Genomic DNA, 12119 nt, shown 5'->3' on the forward strand with positions numbered 1-12119 from the left:
TTTTTTGTGATTTTTCCGTGCTTTCTTATGGAAGCAACCGGTTTAACCATTTCATGGGAGTAGCACTACTTGCACAATCCAGTCCTAGAAAACTGCAGAGGGTAAGGTGGACCTTCTATAGATTACGGTATATACAGACTAGTGGATTGATTGTCTCCATTGTTTTTTATCTTTTCATTTTTGCTTCTCTCCTATGCATGTCATTCTCACTCTATGTGATAGTTTCTTGTCATACATATCTCTCCAACAGACACTGCTCCCAAAGAGAGGAGAGTTATGCCATTAAAAGAGAAGGGAAAGATTATGTTCTTGCTGAAATCTAAAGAAAAAGAGTAACAAAAAATTTCTGTTTTTGCTGTAATTAAAAAAAATAAAAAAAAGGAGAAGAAACATGATTGAAAAGGGAGAAAAATCTGGATTGGAACTTACAGGTAGAATTGAAGAACACTCAAGAGGATATTATTCTTGTATTCTTTATGTCCAAAACCAATTGTAGTAAATAAGGAAGTGTTCTTTAAATCTTATGGGCTTCAGTTTATGTTTTTTTTTTCTTGTTTGGAATCAAAGGTTGTCTTTAGGAATAATTAACAATCAAGGTTTACCTTGATTGGAAGTAGAATTGTTAGTCAATAGAAAATACATGATACCTCTAGTCTTTGAAGTCAGTAGCTAGAAAAATTCACAGCAACCAACATAGTGTTGGAATGTTGCAACATAGATGTTCTAGGTTTAGCAAAACCAAATGGTCGTTTTCTTTGGGCTTGTAATATAATGTCTCTAGAATGGAAGTACTTATCAGAAAAAAAGGACTCTTGAATGGAAGAAATAATAGAATTTTCAAATGCAACTTCAGTGAGGGTGACTATTATCATCAGGGACTGCATATATTTGGGATTTGGACATTTAGGCTTCAAGGCATATTCATGTCTAAGGTCCATACTAGAATCTGTCAGCCCTGTCCTAACCTTTTGGTATCCTGTTCATGTTGGTTGGACCTCTCTCGTTGAAAATTGAGAATTGATCGTAGATTCTCTTAGATGCCTTTGTCTGGTTGATGTTCCTTCTTTACTACAGCCTTTCATCTTCCGTACCAAAGAATGAATACTGCAAGTCTAGGGATGTAAACAAGCCAAGTGGCTTTGGCTTGGCTTGCCTCAATGAGGAACTACCAGAGCTCAGTCTCAGCTTGAGCTTGATTTGAGACTCAAGATCAGCTTGTGGGGGTGCTCGATTGGGTTCACGAGTAGCTTGAACTCATGAAATTTTATATTGGTCTGAATATCTTCAATCTGAAATGGTTGCTGGCCCAACATTGTGTCCAGTAGCTGCACCCCGAGAAACAAAACTAATTGTACTTGATCCATGTTGGAAAACCATCTTTCATGCATATTAGTAGAGAATGGCACGGGTTCTTTTGTAAGGGAAACAAGGTTCTTTAGTTCTGAGTTTTATTCCAAGTATTCTTGCACAGTATTTAGAGTGCGTGAGTGTGGATCAAGGCTTTTCAAGGTTCCATTCTTCTATTCATCTTCTTGATCAAGCAGGATGAAAGCTCCCAGTCTCCATCAATTTTTGAGCTGGACTTTTTACAAGGTGTCGTTCCTCACATAAGATTTAAAGAACACTTCCTTATTTACTACAATTGGTTTTGGACATAAAGAATACAAGAATAATATCCTCTTGAGTGTTCTTCAATTCTACCTGTAAGTTCCAATCCAGATTTTTCTCCCTTTTCAATCATGTTTCTTCTCCTTTTTTTTATTTTTTTTAATTACAGCAAAAACAGAAATTTTTTGTTACTCTTTTTCTTTAGATTTCAGCAAGAACATAATCTTTCCCTTCTCTTTTAATGGCATAACTCTCCTCTCTTTGGGAGCAGTGTCTGTTGGAGAGATATGTATGACAAGAAACTATCACATAGAGTGAGAATGACATGCATAGGAGAGAAGCAAAAATGAAAAGATAAAAAACAATGGAGACAATCAATCCACTAGTCTGTATATACCGTAATCTATAGAAGGTCCACCTTACCCTCTGCAGTTTTCTAGGACTGGATTGTGCAAGTAGTGCTACTCCCATGAAATGGTTAAACCGGTTGCTTCCATAAGAAAGCACGGAAAAATCACAAAAAAGGCCCACACTTCCTCTTGTTTATGAGATAGGAGAATGAATCACACAACTAACATGACCTTTATCAATAAGGGTATTTTGCTTTAAAGAAGTCAGCCTCCACTATTGATTTAAAACCAAAATAAAAATCATATTGAACAAGGGAATTTATAATTTGATGTTAAATGCTCTAAAGTTGCACAAGTGGCATTACAATGAGGATGGGTTCTATCTTCTATAGGGAACACATGACGTTGCTTTCCAACTCAATCCAACTACACCCAGGGGCCTTTTTTATGCCTAAGCTCCTTAATCTCTTCCTCACATTCATCTTCTCTCCCCATTTGCCCAATATCTAATGCATGTTAGACAGAGTAACATAAGCAGATACTGCCCTAGGATCCAGATTGAAGATCTTCTCAACTACTCTCCCAATCAACTCCATTTTTGTCCAGAACCAACAGGCACTAAGTAAAGCTCCCCAGACAACCCCATCTGCTTCAATAGGCATTGATTTTGTGAACTCCTCAGCTTCTTGTAGATAGCCTGAACGGCCAAGAAGATCCACCACACGTGCATAGTGTTCCAAAGTTGGTGTTACTCCATAACATTTTTGCATTAAGTGGAAAAATTTCATCCCTTCATCGACTAGACCAGCAAGACCACAAGCAGACAGAATCCCCACAAAGGTAGCTCCATTGGGAACAACTCCTTGCTTTAACATTTCTTCAAAGAGTAAAATTGCTTTGGAGCCAAGCCCATGATGTGCATATCCATTGATAAGAGCTGTCCATGCTGCCACATTGGGTGAAGAGATGCTACTAAATTATTTTTGTGCATTGGAGATGCTCCCACATTTGGAGAACATATCTACAAGAGATGTTCCAACATAAGCATTTGATTCAAATGGCATTTTGTTCACATGGGCATGAAGTAATTCTCCTAGCTGAAGAGATCCAAGGCATGTACAGGCATGAAAAAGAGCAGAAAAAGTTGATCTAGTATGGTCTATTGATAATCTGTGCATAGTCACGTATAGTTTGAAAGCCTCTTCATGTCGATGATTTTGAATATAACCTGACATCATAATTGAATTCCATGTCACTGGGTTTCTTTCCCCTTTTGTTTCTTCAAACAGCTTCAAAGCTTTATCAATTTCTCTATTCCTAGAATACACAGAAATCATGGTATTCAAAGAAATTATAGTTCATTCCATCATTCTATTGAATAGTTTCTCAGATTCCTCGGCTTGGCCACTCATTGCATAACCTTTAATCATCAAATTATATGATACTGGATTCTTTTCAACTAGCCTACCAAAAATAAACTCAGCATCTACAATCCTACCCATAAATATAAGCCCTCCAATAAGTGAATTTGAAGCCTTTAAACCTGGGTTTCCCATCCAATCATAAACTCTCTAGGCCTCATGAATAGGTTCACAATCACAATAGAATTCAATTAATGCACTAGCAATCGACTGATCAAATCCAAACCCATATTTTATCAAAAGCCCATAAGCAATCCTCCCTTCTCTTAGGCTTCCTAGTCTTCCACAAGCCCTAATAACACAATCCAAAGTAAACTCATTAGGCTCCACCTCACCACTCCCCCTCATCCTCCTAAACAACTCTAAAGCCCATTCATTCCCATACTCGCTTCTCGCATACCCAGAAATCAACGTAGTCCACGCCATAACATCCCTATATGGCATCTTATTAAACTCATGCAAAGTCTCACTCATCAAGTTACATTGCACATACCCCACAAGCATCAAACTCCACAACAACTCATTTTCACCGTGCAACTCATCAAACACCTGCTTTGCTCATTCAATATCAATACAACTTGCATAAAGGTACAACAATGCACTACCCACAAGCTCAAATCTCTCAAACCCAGATTTCAAAACTAGACAATGTAGCTCTTCTCCCTCACAGACTGACCAGGATTGTGCACATACACTTGACGTAGTCGAAAAAGTGGTCTCATTGAGCTTTTATATTACTATCGTGCATAATGGAAGTTAGTTTCAGAGCTTCATAGTATTGCCACCATTTGGAGTAACTTGATCAACACGAACTGATTTAACCGACTGCACCAATGTTACAACAGCTGACCAAAAGCGGTCGGCCAGGGCCCAACTCAGTGTTGGGTGTGGTCTTGGAATTGGGCCAACATTATGCGGTTTGGTGTAAAAATGATTCAGATTTTGTTTTACAAATCTAATAAATGATATGGCAATGTGTATATAGCTAGATCTAAAATAAAATAAAATAAAATAATTGAATCTTATAATAGATAAATTTGAAATGGAGAGGATCATATTTCCATTGTCCTTGGTGCCCATTTCTCATATTTTACAATTAAATTTAATTGTGAGGTAATGTTGCCTCATAAATAATAGAAAAAAGTTTAGTTACAAAATTGGTTGTAACTAATAGCTACAACATTACTTAAAATATTTTTATTGGATGTCCACCATAGAATAATTTTTTTTTTTTTAATATTCTTTATGCTTGCAAAAATTTTAAAAAATCAAAGATCAATAATTATGTTATCAATCAAATATTTAAATTTCAAGTTTTTTTAGTCTAAAATTAGGCATGAAAATAAGTTTATGGATCAAATAATAAGTAATATATGATTGGCACACGATTAGATATGTTTGTTAAGAACATAAAGAACATACAGTCCAATAACTAGATTTTCAAAATATCTAGTCATGCTAGTTTTTTAGCTGGGATTGTAGTTATGGGCTACAACCAAATTTATAGTTAAGTTTTGTCCTAAATAATATAGTTGAATTTACTTGTTGTTACGGAAAAATAATATCTCTTGAGGTTTATTGGTCAATGTAGCCACATAATTAAACTTAAATAGGAAACTCAAAGTATAATTGATTAATTGTTCTTAAATTTTGTCATTCATGATTAAGTTACAACAAATCAATCACATCTCCATTGATCAACTTCTTTTATTGAAGTAGCTAAAGTTTTATTTTTGGATCACCACAATTTGAAATTACTTTTTTTTAATGCAATCTAAAAAGCACAATGATCATGGCAGGAAATTTATTCCCTCGGCTTCAAAAGAAATTATTGATAAACCCCAAATCCGTAACGCCACTTTGTTTTTACTCAAATCATCAATCTCCAAGCGTTGAAGTGAATGACCAAGAATGAATTTAATTTAATTCAACCAACTGACCTGTAGAGTAGTAGGGCCTGCTCAACACAATTTGGGTGCTAAAAGTGAAAAATTGATGTGGGACCTTTTATATGTAAACATTAAATAAATAAATATATTAATATTAATTAAACTAAGACTAATCTTTCATGTAGGTTTTGTTAACGGGTGCTGGCAACACTGTTAATGAATCAGCCTCTCATCCCACCTTACAGAAAATTGGCAAAAAATTACTTTTAGCTTTGGTTTGTGTTAGACATTTACATTGGTTTCTCAATAATTATATGACAAAAATGCCCTTTAACACACTTTAAATACATTTCCCTTCATTTCACTTTTTATTTCCCACCCAATTTCACTTTATCAATATTTTACTCATCATCTCTTTCACTTTACTAATATCAAACTCACTTTCATTCACTTTACCATTATCAAACCCACTTAAAAAAAAAAAAAAAAAAAAAAAAAAAAAAAAAGTTCAAATGTTCAATGAAGGATTAAGCAATTGTTTTGCAAGGTACAATAAATTTATTTTATTAAATTCATATTTATTTTTAAATATATTTGAATATGAGGTTAATTTATTTTATTGTATCATGTTTTTTTTTTTTTTTCTTTATCCTAAAATATGATGTGGATTGTTTTAATCTTGTTTTAATATAGCACCAATGGATGAGAATTTAGTTATAAGTGAGACTCATCAAGTTGTTAAAAGGAATTGTTTTAACTTAAATGAATTACTTCAAAAATGAACTATTATTTTATTTTATTTGTATCTCTTTTTTTTTCATTTATCCTAAAGTATGATATTGAATATTGATTGTTTTAATCTTGTTTTAATGTAGCACAAATGGATGACAATTTAGTTGCAAGTGAGACTCATCAACTTGTTCCAATGAATTACTTTGACTTAAATGAACTACCTCAAGAAAATACTATTATTATTTTATTTTTTTTGTAATCCATATTTCATTTAACGTATAATATGATATTGATTTTTTTTTTTAATTCTTGTTTTAATATAGCACAAATTGATGATAATTTAATTGCAAGTGAGATTCATGGAAGTGTTTCAAGAAATTGTGTTGAGTTAAATGAGTTTCCGAATGATGGAAAACATAATAACACATGTGGAGGGGGAATAATTGATTGGAATGAATGTCCAATGGATGAGATGGGGGTTATTGAAGAATATGAGGATATAAATTCAATAGAAAATGAATTTGAGCCTTTTGTTGGTCAATGTTTTCTTAGTGAATAAGAAGCTTTCATTTTTTATAAAAATTATACAAATCGAAATAGTTTTACAATTCGAAAAGGTCGTTCAGAGAAAAAAAACGAAGAAATAGGAAGACATAATTTCTTTTGTCATCGGGAAGGTAGGCAACCACTAAAAATGGTGGATCCATCTAAGGAGCAACAAAATAGGAAGTCTTTAAAATGTGGATGCAAAGCTCATCTAACTATTGTATTGCGAAAGTCAATAAACATTTTTCCGAAAGAATGGCATGTCACTATTTTTTTTTGTAGATCACAATCATGAATTGTTATCCCCTTCGAGTGTATGATTTCTTTCCGCCAATCGAGTTATCACTGAAGATGATAAAAATTTCATTCTCTTATACAAAGAAGCTGGTCTTTCAATTAGAGAAATAATATGTGTTATGGAACTTAAGAAAAATATGAAACATGGACATCTTCCATTTTTTCAACGGGATATTCGTAACCTTTATGTGAAAATGAGAAAGATGCATGCTATGAATGATGCTATGGATCTCTTTCAATTTTGAAAAGTTGCTAAAGAAAGGAATTCTAAGTTTCAATATGCATTCACAACCGATGAAGAGAAAAGGTTAAAGCATATTTTTTTGTCGCACCCTCATAGTTTTGATTAGTATCAAAAATATGGAGATGTGATTGTTTTTTATACTACTTACAAGGTAAATGCTTATGATATGCCTTTTGATATTTTTGTTGGTGTCAATAATCATGGAAAGACGATTCTCTTTGGTTGTGCATTTCTTTGAAATGAAACAACTAGTGTTTTTCGATGGCTAATGAAGGTACTCTATTTGTCTTATAAATTTGTACAACTGCTTTTTCCATTTTATTTAATTAATTAGTGGAATAATATTAATACATATCATTTGAAATGTTTACATATTCTATTAAAAAAAATTATTAGCAGAATTTTGCATGTTTAATGAAGAAACAACCCAAGGCAATTTTGACATATCAAGATCCATGGATTACAAAAGCAATATCAAAAGAATTACCACTCACAAAACATGTCTTTTGCATATGGCATATTACCGCTAAGTTTAGTGGTTAGTTTATATCTATTCTCCATAATCAATATTCAAATTGGTACATAGAGTTCTAGAAGTTATACAAGTTAAACTTATGTGAAGAATTTGAGGGTCAATGGACTCAAGTTATGGAAAAGTATGACATGATTACTAACAAGCATGTAATTGGTTTATATCAAATCAAGCACTTTTGGGTACCATGTTACCTTCGTGGACATTTTTTTGGTGGAATAACAACAACCGGAAGATCGGATAGTATAAATGCCTTTATTAGACAGTTTGTTAGTTCTCACATAAACTTGATCCAACTTATTAAACAAGTAAGTCAGTAGTTATAGTCTGGTTGACATGCGATAAGTCCCAGAATTCTTTGTGTAGATAAAGGATATTCCACCACAAGTGGTTCTTTTTTGTAATTCAAGCTAATATAGCTGATTTCTCTTATTAAAAGTTCATGTCTTTCACCTCAAAAAATAAAATTCTAACACAAAAACACACTATAAATTCAACTCAAAACTCATTTTAAGGTATTATTAATTGTATAGAAGTTAGTACATAGTAAATATTAAACATAGTGCAGCAGAGCACATAAGATTTGGGTATCTATCTCATTAAAAATCAAGATACATAAAAGTTTGAACATTGCTAAAATATACGAAAATGATCCCAAAGTTGGCCACCCATGTTCGCTGGCTTTATATTGATTTTTTTCAGGGTCTAGCCACCACCAACAACCTAAAGTCAGCCACCAAACTATTATAACAGGAAGGACTGTTATCATGAGAAGTAAGAAATTTGTAAACAGCTTGAGATTTTTGACACACACAAACACGCACCAAAAAAAGAAAACGTGGGGAAATTTTAATTCTATAGTACTCTACAATCTGCATCATTTGCTACATTTGAAAATCCAAAGACTAATGGACCCTTCATGAACTCCTTTTGCTCTTCACTTTCATCCATAATCTACTTTCACTTTAGCTTATAATCAAAAACATTATCAACGTGGGGAAATTTTAATTCTATAGTACTCTACAATCTGCATCATTTGCTACATTGAAAATCCAAAGACTAATGGACCCTTCATGAACTCCTTTTGCTCTTCACTTTCATCCATAATCTACTTTCACTTTAGCTTATAATCAAAACAATTATCATACAGTTTCTTCCTTTCTTCTAAGCACCATTGTCAATGTCAACCATGCCCTACTATTACAGTGTTTCTCTTACTTGTTATCCATTTCATCTTCTTTAGTTTTTTCCTTTGAGAATTCAATTTTTGTCCTTCTTGGTAACTTTAGGACAAACTTTGCCCTTAATGGACAAATATATGCCACAAAGAATACAAACTTAGCTGGCTTCGATCAAAGCTCAACTTTCTTCTCATGTAGCTAGTCATTTGTTCACTCTATCTTTGACTTGTACAAAGCCTATTGCCTTTTTTGAATAAGTAATTTTACAAAGCCTAGTACAACGTAATCTCTCAAACTGGGTTGATTATCCCAGTGAATTAAAGGACAGGCAACCTAGCTATTATGCTGTAGTAGAATTGTAAATGAGTCCAACCAAATCAAATATTAAAAAGTTTAAGATTTGGTTTATTTATTTTTTATTTGAATACGAGACAAGTTTGATCTCATCGCTAAACTATACTTTTTTTTTCCTTATGACTGAAACAATGTCACTAAACTATATATGCTAAAGATTCAAGCTTTGGTTTATTTTTGTGTTGTACAAGCGCTAACTTGTTCTCGTTTGATTAAGTTATTTATTATTCATATATAATAAATGGTAGTAACCATAGTATGACTTATTTTTTCCCCCTTTACAAATTTATGCTAATACTTAATAAATAATAGTTAAAATTGTAATATTGCAAATAATTAGATATGATGATTTTTGTTTATGAACTTAGAAAATTAATTCCTCAACCTTGTATTGTTATAAGTTATATCCAATTATAATGATTTTTATTATCACTTAATTACAAACAATAATTTCATATCTTATAAATTTTTATACAAACTTATACAATTGTCTTTAATCTATATACGAGCATTTTTAATTATTACATTTAAACATATAATATTATTTTTTTTCCTCCAAACAAGGGCATATAATATTATATATATTTAAATCGACTAACATACTTTCAAATTTGTTCATGAACGAAATATTAAGTTCAAGCTTGGTTGATTTCAAGCCCAAACCTTAGGTTAAACTTGACTCAACAAATATAAATAAACTTTTAGGGCAATGTGAGATTTAAACCCTAGACATTTTATTAGAAATATTAAAAAGTGCTAATTAAGTTACAAAACTCTTAATTAATGAACCAGCTACTGATAGTATGATTTATCGCCCAAAACCATGTCCAAGAACATGGTTTCAGGATCAAATGTTAAGATCATCATGTCCCCTTAGGGCCTAAGTTACACCTACCCTAATTTGGCAACAAAAAAAACATGTTGAGATCATCATTTCCCCTTAAGGACTAAGTTACACCTACCCTAATTTGGCTTTTCAGATTCAAAATTATCACCCCATGACATGAATCATCACTCCAATTTTTCTATCAAGCCAGCGACCCTAAATAATTATAGTAAATCCCCTTTACAGAGCTTTAATGATTTTTCACTCCTTAAGGTCTTAATTCCTTTTATCGGTAATTGGTAATTGAAGCTAAACAAGCACGTGAGTAAATAAAGAAGAGGACTAACGTAGTGTGAAGTGGGAGCTCAATTGATTAACGCAAATCCTTCATGTTTTCTTGCTAAGCTAGCTCTTTTGAGTCTTTTGACCTTAATTTGGATCCCACAAAATATTTCTGAACTATTTTGTTTAAAACAAAATTTTCGATTTACTCCATGGTAATTATCGTTTATATATATATATATATATATTTCCAATTAATAATATATTATTAGTCATAAAATTTGTTTAAATCATTTCATTAGTCATGATCAAAATAACATGAATAGAGAGAAGATCAATCTGCCAAACAAACAAAACTTTGTGGACATAGCAATTAGCAGGAAACCATGAACTTTATCTTAATAAAAAACTTTGTGGACAGTCACACAAAAGTCTCTTCGATAATTTTCACCGCCTCATATTTTTGCAAAAGAGAGAACTGTAGACAGAGATCTCATTACACAAAAAGTACAGAAACCACCCTGTCCCCATAGGACACTCTTCCATAATAGTTATTCCTTAAACAAACATCCAACAAGGAATAACACAAAAGTAAATACCAAAAAAAAAAAATTTAAGAACAAAATTTTCTGATGGGTCTTCATTTTTTTGTCACAAACTTTTAAGCCCACCAATATTTCTTTACAATATTACTCAACCCCTTTTAGATCCAACTTCTTCCTCTATTAATTTTCAAGTGGAAGTTTTTTCTTTCTAAAAATAGAAAGATTTAGATAACTACTCTTTCTGCTTGCTGTAGACGAAGTCTTAGCTTAGGCCACTGCAACTGTACCCGTCCTTACAGCCTTGTTTGGTGTAGAGTTCTTGTTGGGGTCTGACTTTCTTATAGCTCTAGTGGAAGAAGAAGAAGCAGAAGAAGATGAAGAAGAAAGTTTCAAGCTTTTCTCTTTGGATTCATCAAACTCTATCTGTTCTTGTCTGCACTCTTTGCTACAGAATGGTGTGTTCCCTCTGCAAAATTTAACCACAACCCAATACACCCATCAGAATCTAACACATCACAGTATTGTAAAGACAATAACTTTAAGCTACAATAAAGTGTTATTGAACAAAATCCACATCTGGGTATTGAAGATTAACAATAATATTGCATGAAAAATTAGCTAACCTGTACATGAAGATGTCACTGTTTGAAGCAAGTGGTTTCCTGCAAAGGAAACAAGCTTCAAGGAAGTGAGGCTCGTTGTAATAATCCTCACACCCACCATAATGAAACATGCCCGATCTCATAGTGAAAACAAGCTATAGAGAAAAATGCAGAAGCTCTTTGCTAGAATTGGCTTAGCTAGTGTGTTAAAATGGTTTGCCGAGAGAGAGAGAGAGAGAGAGAGAGAGATGAGGATGTGAATTAGAAGGGGAAGGAGAGTGAGAGGTAAAATGAGCATGTATATAAAGACTTTGTTGCCTTGACTTGGTATAATCTAGTGCTTCAAAGGATCACTCTAGATTGGTGGTCTGCACCAATTAAAACCTTATATTATGATTTGATTAGCTGGAAATAGATTCAATTTGTGGTTCATAATGTAGCAGAAAAAATGTTCCTGCTAAAAATTATAGCCTTGTGGGCATTATTAGAATTGTCTATAAGACCACTGGCTGTTTTGGTATCCCGTGGGATTGAATCTATTGGCTGCAGTACATGCATCTCTTTTAAAAAGGTATTTGTTTTTGTCTTCTTTTTCTCTTTTTTGAGGTTACTTTTTTAGAACTTGGTCCCCTTTGTTGTTGGGTATTTCTAGTACATCCATTAACTTTGATATTTTTATTTTATTGTCACCATGTTTATTGGGTTCTCTT

General features: G+C 32.8%; 1 protein-coding gene and 1 pseudogene across 1 annotated transcript; both read right to left on the bottom strand.

Annotated features, from left to right (window-relative positions):
* Positions 1-2258: 2258 nt before the first annotated feature.
* Positions 2259-4836, bottom strand: LOC136066327 (pentatricopeptide repeat-containing protein At2g13600-like; annotated as a pseudogene).
* A 5862-nt stretch (positions 4837-10698) lies between these two features.
* Positions 10699-11697, bottom strand: LOC112036410 (FCS-Like Zinc finger 3). The gene is made up of 2 exons (XM_024069215.2): positions 11431-11697; positions 10699-11273 (listed from the first exon to the last, which is right to left on the bottom strand). Exons 1-2 carry the CDS (start codon positions 11550-11552, stop codon positions 11075-11077), a joined length of 321 nt encoding a protein of 106 aa, XP_023924983.1. The 5' UTR covers positions 11553-11697; the 3' UTR covers positions 10699-11074.
* Positions 11698-12119: the final 422 nt, after the last annotated feature.

The sequence above is a fragment of the Quercus suber genome, unplaced genomic scaffold, assembly GCF_002906115.3.
Source record: "Quercus suber isolate HL8 unplaced genomic scaffold, Cork oak 2.0 scaffold_31, whole genome shotgun sequence".
Lineage (NCBI taxonomy): Eukaryota > Viridiplantae > Streptophyta > Magnoliopsida > Fagales > Fagaceae > Quercus > Quercus suber.

Excerpts from the sequence above, each read along its gene's own strand:
- LOC112036410 (XM_024069215.2), bottom strand. The coding sequence starts at position 11,552 with ATGAGATCGGGCATGTTTCATTATGGTGGGTGTGAGGATTATTACAAC. Across the intron at positions 11,274-11,430 it reads AGTGACATCTTCATGTACAG|AGGGAACACACCATTCTGTA; the intron begins GTTAGCTAATTT and ends TAAATTTTGCAG.